The 11,680-nt window shown below is 37.6% G+C and overlaps 1 protein-coding gene across 2 annotated transcripts in view; it reads left to right on the top strand.

Annotated features, from left to right (window-relative positions):
* The window catches only part of Uggt1 (UDP-glucose glycoprotein glucosyltransferase 1), a 150,814-nt gene that overhangs the window by 25,038 nt on the left and 114,096 nt on the right, over window positions 1-11,680 (top strand). For both annotated transcript variants that reach the window (XM_023709676.1, XM_023709675.1), the window contains exons 5-7: window positions 6,453-6,565; window positions 8,960-9,134; window positions 10,786-10,882. In XM_023709676.1, coding sequence (XP_023565444.1) covers window positions 6,453-6,565; window positions 8,960-9,134; window positions 10,786-10,882 — 385 coding nt within the window. The remainder of the gene's footprint in view (window positions 1-6,452; window positions 6,566-8,959; window positions 9,135-10,785; window positions 10,883-11,680) is intronic.

Below are 11,680 nucleotides of genomic sequence, written 5' to 3'. Positions count from 1 at the left end.
CTCTCTCTCTCTTTCTTTCTTTCTTTCTTTCTTTCTTTCTTTCGTATTTGGGATTGAGCTCAGGACCTCGTGCTTGCCAGGTAGGCGCTTAAGCCCTACTTCCTATTCTTGAGACGTCATGAGGTTAATACAAGTTACCTTTAGCCTCTACAATTAGAGTTCAAAATAATGGCCCTTAGCTTCCATGCGTTTATTAGTATGGCAAACTGCTGAAGAGTGTGTGCCTTTTTTATTTTTTCTAAATATTTATTTATTTTGTATTTGTCATAAAATAGAAACCATTTGATATTTGAGCTTGTGTCTGACTTATTTCACTTAATATTTTTCTTACTTTCCTTATTGCTGAAACAAAATGCACAATACTGAAAGTCAAAGGAAAAGTTTATTTAGCTTAGAGTTTGTAGAGCTTTCATCCATAGCTTGCTCCAAGGCAGAGTGGCAGGACAGAAGGGCATCACAAGGGCAAAACAGCTCATAGCACAGTCGGCCGGCAGTAAGAATCAGTAAGCTTGCCTCTTATCTTTATTTTTATATTCTATCCAGGACATAAGACCATTGATTGACGCCACTGACACCCAAGGTGGGCCTTGCATTATACACACTCAGAACTAGGCTAAGCCCATTTAGTTACCACACTCTTATCCCACATCACACACTCATGATTCAGCCACCTGCCAAAAGTCATGCCTGTGAGTGCATGAGGCTGTGGGGGCTCATCCAGATCAAGCGATAGTTTACCTTTCTTATGCAGCATAGTAGTCCTTGTATATGAATGCCACATTTTTCTTATCCATTTTTCTGTTGATGGACATACAGACTTTCCAAGATCTAGCTATTATAATTGTAGTGCTATAAAGATGGGCATACATGTACCTTTGTTCTATGATAATTTTAGCTCTTAGGAAGATAACCTAGAAGAGTACTAGCTGGGTAAAATGGAATTTTTATTTTTAGTTTTTAGAGGAATCACCACACTGATTCCCATAGTGGTTATACTAATTTGGATTCCCATTAATAATATAGTAGAGTTCCTTTTTCTGTATCTTTTTTGTTTTGATGGTAACCATTCTTTCTGGGGTAAGATGGTATCTCAGTATAGTTTTAATTTGCATTTTTTACTAGTCAATGATGTGCAGGTTTCATACATTTATTGGCCATTTGTACTTCTAAAAAATGTTTTTTCATTTTGATTGCCTATATTTTGATTAGGTCTTTCATTTTGAGAAGTCTATTTTGAGTTCTTTATATATTCTTTATTATTATTATTATTAATTAAACACCATGCTTTCCTCAGTTTCATCAGTTTTTCTTCTTTTGTTTGTCTCCAGAATGCCATCCAAGATGCTCTACTTGGGCATCATATCTTCACTTCCTCTGGTCTGTGATATTTCTGACTTTCTTGTTTTTGATGATACAGATAGGTTTGAGTCCTGGTAGGCATTATTCAGAACATCACTGGATTTGGACTTATCTGGTGTGCTCTTCATAGTTTTTATAAGGAGGATTGCAGGGGTGGAGAGTCATTCTCATCACACTCGTGATCAGGGAGGGGTACATGGGCCGAGGATGTGGCACAATGGTAGAAAGTACCTACTGTCAACAGGGTTTAGCCTGCTGATGTTGACCTTGATCACTTGGCTAAGGTTGTTCTTCTATTACAAAGTTACCCTCCCTTTAAGCACCTGCCTGGCAGCACAAGGACTGGGCAAGGACTGGTCCCTGGTACCACATGCCACGCTTGCCTGGAAAGGCATGCTGCACTGGCCACTGAAACTATGCATGGTGGTGCAAGCTGCTTAGCGAGGCCCTGCACCAAATATAAATACATAAATAAAATACTTCAAAAAAATTTACCCTCCCCCGCTTTTCTATACGTACATTTGGTAGTTTTCAGAATGGTTAATCTGAAACCCCCAGATGTGGTGGTACATGCCTGTAATCCTCTCACTTGGGAGGCTAACGTAGAATTCCTATGAGTTCAAGACCAGCTAGGGAGTATAGGGGAGTTCAAGGCCTGGCTGTTCTACATAGTGAAACCCTGAGTGAAAAAAAAAAAAAAAGGTTCACCTGTACCTCCTTAAGAAATTTAAGTGCTTATCTATACTTGTTTTCATCTTTAGTCTCAGTTTTCAGTTGTCTACAAAGGCTACCACAATCTTTTCTACCCACTGATCTGTACAGTATTTTCTCTTGATAATGAAATTAGTTGTCATTGTGGTTTTTTTGTTTGGCGGAACCAGGGATTGAACTCAGGCCCTTGCGCTTGCCAGGGAAGCGCTTATTCCACTGAGCCATCTCCCCGGCCCCAGTTGTCACTGTTTTTAAATTGAGGAGGTGAGATATATTTACCAGCTTCTGTGACAACTGGCAAATATGGAAACACTATCATATTTCCTGAAAGCCACATCAGCTGGAACTTGAGACAGTTCTCCCAATTCAATATGTTCCTCTCCTGAGCTGCTTTATTTCTTTCATTACTTGCTGTAGCCTGAGGAGTATTTGAATTTGCAGCTCCCATGCATGTGGAGTGGGGAGGCTGAGGTCAGGTGAATTATGGAAGCACTATGTGACCTCTGGTGAACTGACTTTCCCTGTACCATGGGTGGTCCACAAGCTGCCAGAAACCTTCCCTGGGTTTGTACTTACTTTGTGACTTCTTTAAATAAATCAGAAAAGGAAGCAACAACAATAAAACTTGTCCCTTCATGTTCTCTGTTGTAGCCATAGCAGTTCACTGCTCTTGGTAGTGAGTGACCTTAGCTGGAGTTTAGTTGGAAGCCACAGAACACTGATGCCTTGGGCCTAGGATGAATACATCTCTTTAGTGCTCAAGAGCTTCTCTTTCACATTTCTCCTCCCCACCACATCCATCCTTTCATCCAATGAAATGTCCACCCTCCCCCCTTTTGAGTTTTTGGCAGTCCTGCCTCAGCCTCCTAAGTATGTCTTTATATATTCTTGATGCCAGTCCTCTGCCTGTAGAATAGCTGACAAATTTTTTCCCATTGTGTAGATTATTTTTTCACTCGATTGTTTCCTTTGCTGTGATCCCAATTATTTATTATTGGTATTATTTCTTATGCAATTGAGGTTTTGTTGTTGTTTTTTTAATTTATTGAGAAACGTAGCTATGAGACAGTTTCAAAACCAATTACTAGCACAGTTTCAATAATTAATACATTGCATATTGTTGTCTAGTGGCTATTCCTTGTACAAGATGCAGACATGATATCCTATTCACAAACAGTATTCGAACAAATCTTACTGAATTAAGAGAATGCAGCTGTATATCTACCCTAACTATTTTGAATATACAGATACAAAATGGTTGTTCATTTGTATCCCCCTTTTTTGGTTAGTTTTGTCAGAGAAGGATATTATTCCATTATCATTTAAATATTGTAGGTGCATGAATTCAGCAAAATAATCCAATATAGTCCAGTAGTCCATCATAGTAGTGGGTTTTCTGTAGGACTGACAATGTTAGAAGTTGTTGACTTGAGCCTTTTACAGCTCAGTATATTAATATGGCTTTAGTTTTTATACTTTTTTATACTTTTCTGCTGGATGGTTAAGACCAAGATAAAGCAAGATCTCTATAACAAGAAAAGTAATTTTTCTATCTGATAAGGTCAGTCAGAGCAATTGAGGTTTTGTTCAGAAAATTCTTGCCTGCACCTATGTCTTCAAGAGTTGTACATATTTTACCTTCCAGAAGATTAAGTGATTCTGTTTTAACATTTAAATATTGATCCATTTGAATTTTAGTTTTAATGCATGGTGAAATATATGGGTCTGGAGTTAATTTTCTCCAGGTGGATATCCAGTTTTCCTAACACCTTTTACTAAAGACACTATCTTTCCTTCAGTCTATGTTTTTGGCTCTTTGTCAAAGATCAAATAGCTGTATGTACCTGGAGTTATTTGTGCTTTTTGTATTTTGCTCCAGTGATCCACGTATCTGTTTTTGTGTTGATACCATACTGTTTTAATCGCACACAATAACTGTATAATGTAACTTTAAATCTCAGGTTGTGATGCCACTGGCTTTGCTTCTGTTACCCAGAATTACTTTTGCTACTCTGGGTCTCTTATAATTCCATACAAATTTTTAGGTTGTTTTCTCTAACTTTGTGTGAAATGGCATTGGTATTTTGATTGGGATTGCATTAAATCTGTTTATCAGTTTTAGAAGTATAATCATTTGATTATATTGGTTCTGTCTTTTCAGGATTAGGGAATATCTTCCCATTTTCTGATGTTTTCCTCAATTTTCTTTTTCAGAGTGATATAATTTTCATTTTTTTATAGGTATTTCACTTCACTAGGTAAATACCTAAGTATTTAAATTTTTTGGATGCTATTGTGAATGGCATTTTTGTAATTGCTTTTACTTTTGATCATTATTAGTATATAGGAAGGCCAAGTTTTGTTATCTATTGTAGGAATTTTTGGTGGAGTTTTTGGGTCTTCTTTGTAAAGGTTCATCTGCAAATAATGATGCTTCAGTTTCATCCTTTCCTACACATATTCCTTTTATTTGTCTTACCTGATTGCTCTGGCTAATGTTTTGAGGACTATATTGAATGGGAGTGGTGATAATGGACATTCTTGTCTTGCTTCTGATCTTAACAGGGAAAGTTTTCAATTTTTCTCAATTTAATATGATGCTATCAGTAGGTCAATCACAAATGACTTTTATCATGTTGAGATAAAGACCTTTTATACCTGTTTTTGTTAGTTTTTGTTAGTGCTTGGTGAGTTATGAGTCTTTAAAGTCATGAATGTATGTCAGCACTGTCAAAACCTTTTTTTCCATTTATTGAAATAACCATGTGATATTTGTCCTTGCGTCTGTTTATGTGATAAGTTACATATTTTGATTTATGTATGTTGAACCATCCTTGCTTCCCTGGAATGAAGCCTATTTGGTCATAATCTTTTCTATGATTTATTGCAGTCTGTTCACTAGTGTTTTGTATTTTTTTTTTTTTTTTTGGTGGAACCGGGGATTGAACTCAGGCCCCTGCGCTTGCCAGGGAAGTAGTTATTCCACTGAGCCATCTCCCCGGCCCTGTTCACTAGTGTTTTGTTTAAGAGTTTTGCATCTCTGATTGTTGGAGAAATTGATCTGTACTTCTCTTTTTTGGTTGGGTATCTTTGTCTAATTTTGTGGTCAGGATAATGTTTGCTTCCAAGAATGATTTTGGAAGTATTCCCTCCAATTTCATTAAAATTTTAGAGGAATATTGATGTTAGAATGTATGGGAAATTGTTGTAGAAATTGACTGTGAATCCTTCAAGTTCTAGACTTTTCTTAGTCAGTAGTGCTTTATTTGTTTCTTTGTTTCAGCTTCATTTCATTGCCTGTTTTTAGATTATTCAAGATTTTTAAGTATCAGTTCAGTTTTTGGCAAATCATAGGTATCTAGGAATTCCTCCATTTCCTCTGATTTCCCAATTGTTTGGCACCTGTGTTTGTGAAGTAGTTGCTGGTAATTTTCTGGATTTCAGTACTGTCCATTGAATTAATTTGCATCTTTCCTTTTTTTAAAGTACAACTGGCTAAAGGTTTCTTTTGTTTATTCTTTCAAAGAACCAATTCTTTGATTCATTGATTCTTTTTATTTCTTTTTGGCCTCCATTAATTGTTCTTTTTTTTTGTTTTTTTTAGGGAATGGTCCATAGGGTGTTCAGAGTCTCACTACTAGATCAGATTTGTAGTGATCCACCTGTTTACAGCCTCCAAAGAGCTGGGATTATAAGCATGTGCCACCACGCCCGGTCTCAATTGCTGTCTCACCGTTCCGGGTCAGGCCCGGGTATTGAACCCCTAGCCCCTGCGCCTGCTTGCAGGCGCTTTAATCTGCTGAGCTCTTTGGCTGGCCCTTCCATTCATTGTTTTGAACTGTATCATTTCCTTCCTTTTACAAGTTTTAGGACTTAGATTGTTCTATTTTTCTGAGGTGAATATTCACTGCTGCAAATGTCCCTTGTAGGACAGTCATTCTATGCAGTTGACTCACCTTGAACACATTCTGGCACAGGCTGGCCTCAGATTCACAAGGATTCTCCTGTCCCAGATTCCTGAGTGCTGGGACTATAGGCATGTGCCACCATGCCAGCCTAGACTGCTTTCTTTGTGTGCTGGTGTATTGTTCTGGTGCAAGTTTTATTGGCGTAAGTTCTGGTGTGTTATATTGGCGTTATTATTTAATTTGGGATCTATCTTATTTCTTTCTTAATTTCTTCTGTAACCCATTGATTTGAATAAATATGTGGTTTGATTTCCACATATTTGCATAATTACTTTCTTTTGCTTTTGATTTCTAGTTTCGTTGCATGGTGGTCTGATAATATGCGCAGTAAAATTTCTATTCTTGATCATTTACTTAGGTTTGCTTTGTTAGCTAGCATGTGGTACATTTTTTTGTGTGTGTTTTACGTGACAGATAGCAGCTAATGAACCACCACCAGAAGAATGTAATTCATTTTTCTCAGTGCATGGAGAGAAGACTTGTGATTTTGATGTCCTGGAGACTCTTCTAATAACAGCACCTGAAAGGTAGGTTGTATGTTTCTTCTTTAAATGCTGTGGCCAGGTGTGGTGGTACACATCTGTAATCTCAGCACTTAGAGGCTGAGGCAAGAGGATTGCTTTGAGTTTGAGGCCAGCATGGGCTACAAAGTAAGCTCAAGGCCAGCCTGAACTGCATAGTGAAACCCTGTCTCAAAAAGACCTCCACTGAAAAAATCCCAAGTATCTCCTTACTCTTCTGTAGAGTCTACCTTCTGACTTTTCTTACCAGTTTTGTAGTCTTAGGTGTAATAGTTTAGAGAATGGATTCTAGATTCAGAGTGACTAGATATACCTCTCAGCTCCATCGCTTAAAGTAGTTTTGTGAAATAGGACCAATTACTTTCTTTTTCTCTCAAATGGCGACAGTAAGAGTATTTGATATTACATTAATTTAGTAATGGCTATTTGTGAGATTAAGCAGGTTTTGTTATTAGTTTTGTACGGAGTACTATGTATGAAAGCCAATGCCTGAAGTAATGATATTAATGATAGTGTTCTCTGATTGTGTTAATAATAGATTCAGAGAAGCCAACTTCATTAGTGATTGTAAGCTGATTCAAATGTAAAATTGGTATTTTATGAGTTAGGTGTTTTTGCCTTAAGAGCCGTACGTTCCGTGTGGTGGAGGGCTGAATTAGGTGTCTGCTTTGCTGTCTGGTCCCTTGTATCCCCTCCAAAGCTGCTATAATATGACATGTAGAGGTGTGAAAGAATGCCCATTACGTGTCCTCTGCCCCTCGTGTGGCATTAGTGCTCCTTCCTCTGCCCGACAGCTAATAAACCCAGTGTAGTGCCAACCAGCTGTCAGCACTTGAGAATAGGGCTGTGGTTGAATAGTACTCTCTTGGGGGAAAAGTGATGACTTTGTAGTTCTTTAAAACTTTATTATAGCCACAATGTGGTCTTGATAAAGAAAAGGTACTGGTGTCATCTTTCTGAGAGGTGGTAGCTCCTTTTTAATGTTGCATTTGTGCTGTCCTTTGTTTTAAATTCACAAGTAGATAAGATTATTTTTGCAAGAGGCAACGTTTCATTTAGCACAAGTAGCTGTACCTTGGTATATTTAACACATGCATCATAACCTATGAAGAATAAAGTACTGGTGGCTTGTGAGGTCCTTTCAACCCTTTTGCTTTTTACTTTTTGCTATTGTAAGGCTATAATGGATATCTTTACCATCTGTCAAATAGTTTATCACAGTAGAGATTAGTAGGCTACACATCAAGATACATTAAAATCTTTTTTTTTGGTATTAAGAATTGAATTTTGTATTTGTCAGGTAGGTGCTATATCACTAAATTGTATCTCTGGCCTGATCCATTAGAATCTTAATGTCACTCCAGAGAAGGCTTTTTTGTTATTGTTTTTTGAAAAGTTTGTAAGAAAAGCTGAAATTACAACAACTAGTGAGCCCATCATAATAAAAAGGTAAAGCTGGGCATGTTGGTGCATGCCTGTAATCCCACTACTCAGGAGGTGGAGGCCAGAGGATTGTTGGGAGTTCAAGGTTACAAAGTCAGTTAAGGGGGCTGGTGAGATGGCTCAGTGGTCTAAAGCACCTACTTAGAACAAGCTAAGCTCAAGCAAAGCACAGAGACCTCGGTTCAATCCCCCAGCACCACATGCTGGCCTGCTCGCCCCCTGGTGGGCTGAGCTGGCCACACAATAAATAAATAAATAAATAAATAAATAAATAAATATTAAAAAAAAAAAAAGCAAAACTTTAAAAAAAAAAAAAAAGTCAGTTAAGGCCAGCCTGAACTGCATAGTGAAACCCTGTCTCAGAAAAGATAAGTAAATAGATAGTAAAAATGGAAGAGGAGAGACCATATAAATTGGTAATTTATATGCTAAAAGTTTTCTTGTGCTTTGTGAATTATTTGTGTTTGTATTTCAGATAAGAGGATAATCATATTCTATATGGTTAAAAAAATACTATAGGTTTAGTACCTTGAGGTTTGGATATGTATTCTTTTTCTGCCCTGGTTTTCTTCCACTAGGAATTGTTTTTTTTTTTTTTTCTTTTTTTTTAATATTTTTTTTTCCATAATTTTATTGAGAAACAATAGCAATGAGATAGTTTCAAACCAAATTGATAGGACAGTTTCAATAATTTACACATTGCATACTTCCACTAGGAATTGTTAGCAATTATTAATACAAGTCTGCATTTGCAGTATTTACGTAGTATACTTTTAATTTTTATTGTCATGAATGACTCAACGACAATGTGAGTGAAAACTGTTTTAAGACTGAGATGCTTTTTATATTAAGATATTTGTAATCTTAAATTATAGCAGTGCTTGACATTTTGTCTGCTATTTTAAATGTTTAAATTTTTTGTGTTGAAAATTTATAGATTGTAATATTTATTTCCAGACCCAAACCTTTGTTGTTCAAAGGAGATCACAGATATCCCTCGTCTAATCCTGAGAGCCCAGTGGTGATTTTCTACTCAGAGATAGGCCTTCAAGAATTTTCTAGTTTCCACCATCAACTTGTGTCAAAAAGCAATGCGGGCAAAATCAACTATGTATTCAGACATTATATATCTGTAAGTATTGATTTATCTTACAACTCTTTTGAATATTAATTTGTCCAACATGACATTAGAACATCAGCTGATAATTTACTTCTTTATGAAATAATTCAGTTATTTGAACTACTTTTTAAAGATGTTCAAGAAAAAGATGTTCAGTGCTTTTCTTTAATTTTTTTTAAAAATCAATCATTTATTTATTTATTTGGTATAGGGTCTCGCTGTGTGGCTTGGACTCTTAGTGATCCTCCTATCTCAGCCTCCCCAGAACTGAGATTACAGATCTTTGCCATCACGCCTGGTTTTGGTGGCTGGCATGGAGTGCTCTGTGGTACCGGGCATTGAACCTGGGTCCTTACACTTGCCAGCAGGTGTTTAGACCTCCAAGCTATCTCCCTAGCCCCTCAGTACTTTTTGTTAGGTCTAAAATGCCACTACCTTGCTTGCCTTTCTGAAGAAATGTGAATTATACTTAAGAAGTGGCCTAGTATTCCTGGGGCTGGTGGCATATGCCTGTAATCCCAGTACTTGGGAGGCTAAGGCAGTAGATATCCTCCAGTTTGAGGCCTGCCTGGGCTCGTAATGAGTTCAAGGCCAAACTGAACTACATAATGAGACCCAATCCCCCCAGTAAAAAAGCCCTGATCTTATTTCAAAATGAATACACACACACACACACACACACACACACACACACACACCCCTTCTAAATTTAATGTCATGAAATACAGAATTGATGCTTGAATTCAGTTTCTTTTCAACGCTTTTTGTTTTCCCTTTTTTATTTTTGGCACCATTCATTTGATGCCATTTCTAAAATGAGGTGAAATCAGGCAGAACTGATTTAGAATTTGGTTTGCATTACTTAGCATTTAAGGGGGTTGGGGAGATGTCTCAGTAGAATAAGAGCTTGCCTGAGTTCAAGTGCAAGGGCCTGAGTTCAATCGCCGGTTCCAAAAAAAAAAAAAAAAAAAAAACCACTTAGCATTTAAAATATTTTTGTATAAAGATTGTTAGCCTTTAAAGTTTATATATTATAGTAAGTTCCGTAAATAGATGACTAGACTGCACAAATTAAAAAAAAATTTATATGACAGTTTGAATGAGCAGAAACTGATTTAAGAAAGTTCAGTTTTTGAAAATGCCTCTTTCCCCTCAGACCCCCAGGCCCAGTGCTAGTGTTGCAGGTTAAAATTCAAGGGCCATCCTCATTAGGATGGTAGTGAGACTGACATGGCCAGCCTAATCCTAACAGAGCAATTCAGTTTTCAGATTTGCTCTGCGTGGTCTACACCTTTGCTTCTTATTCTGTATATCTTCACATGGTTTGAACCTTTGTCCTTCCATCCATTCTGAAAAAATCTAAATATTGTTTCTACCCAGGAATTCTCAGTTCCACAGTTGGGACAGGATACAAAATATAAACAAAACTATAGAAAATCAGACTTTGAGTTGATATTTTAAAAAACAGAATAGTATTTTAATGTTAGGTAAGTGCTGATAATGTTGGTGTTTAATAAATTCTGTTGTATACATAGTATCTGTAAAACATGTTCTGATTACATAATCCCTGGTGATATCTGCTAGAGGCAGTGTTGACAAGCTGTGTTGAGTGCATTTTGTTATGAGTTAGGTGATATTGATGAAATAATTGCTCTACCTGCAGACTCCGGGGAAGGAGCCAGTTCACCTCTCTGGCTACGGTGTGGAATTGGCCATTAAGAGCACCGAGTACAAGGCCAAGGATGATACTCAGGTGAAAGGTGAATTTGTAAAAATAAGACCAGTGAGTTAAGGGGAACTTGGTTCCATAATGCAAAACAATGGATTTAGGGGAATGACGGGCCTGGCCCTCCATATAGCTCAGAGGACTAAAGTACCCGCTTAGGCAGGTGCAGGGACTGGGCTTCACCCCAGGCGTGCTGGCCCTGCCTCTGGGGCACTAAGACAGTGATTGAGACTGGGCATGGTGGTGTGTGCCTGTAATCCCAGTGCTTGGGAGGCTGAAAATAGGAGGATCACTACGAGTCCAGTCTGTGTAGTGAGACCCTGTACTGAATACAAAAATAAAAAGGTATTTTGCTTTCTAAACTTGGAACATTTTGCTGTGGGTTCTAACACTATAATGTTGTATTTATCTATTTTAGGGAAGGGTCTACAGGGTGTTCAGGGTCTCACTACTAGATCAGACTTGTAGTGATCTGCCTGTTTACAGCCTCCCAAGAGCTGGGATTACAGGTGTGTGTCACCACGCCCAGTCTCAATTGCCATCTCAGTGTGCCCGGGGCGGGCCTGGCATGGCAGGCCCGGGATAGAATCCCTGGCCCCTGTGCCTGCTTGCGGACGCTTTAATCCGCTGAGCTATTTGCTGGCCCTATGTTTGTCATTATAGTTATGTTTTTAATTTGTTCTCTTTTCCACTTATTTTTTTCTGATTTTATTTTTTTAAATCATTTTATTAGTACATTTTAGATATACATACATAATGATCCTATTGATCATAGAATATCTGCACCTGTACACAATAACTTTTACCATTTCCCTCCTTCAACTTTCCCTCC

Source organism: Octodon degus, unplaced genomic scaffold, assembly GCF_000260255.1.
Source record: "Octodon degus isolate 3935 unplaced genomic scaffold, OctDeg1.0 scaffold00014, whole genome shotgun sequence".
Taxonomy (NCBI): domain Eukaryota; kingdom Metazoa; phylum Chordata; class Mammalia; order Rodentia; family Octodontidae; genus Octodon; species Octodon degus.
Note: the sequence above shows the minus strand (reverse complement) of the source record. Positions and strands in the feature narration are given on the sequence as shown.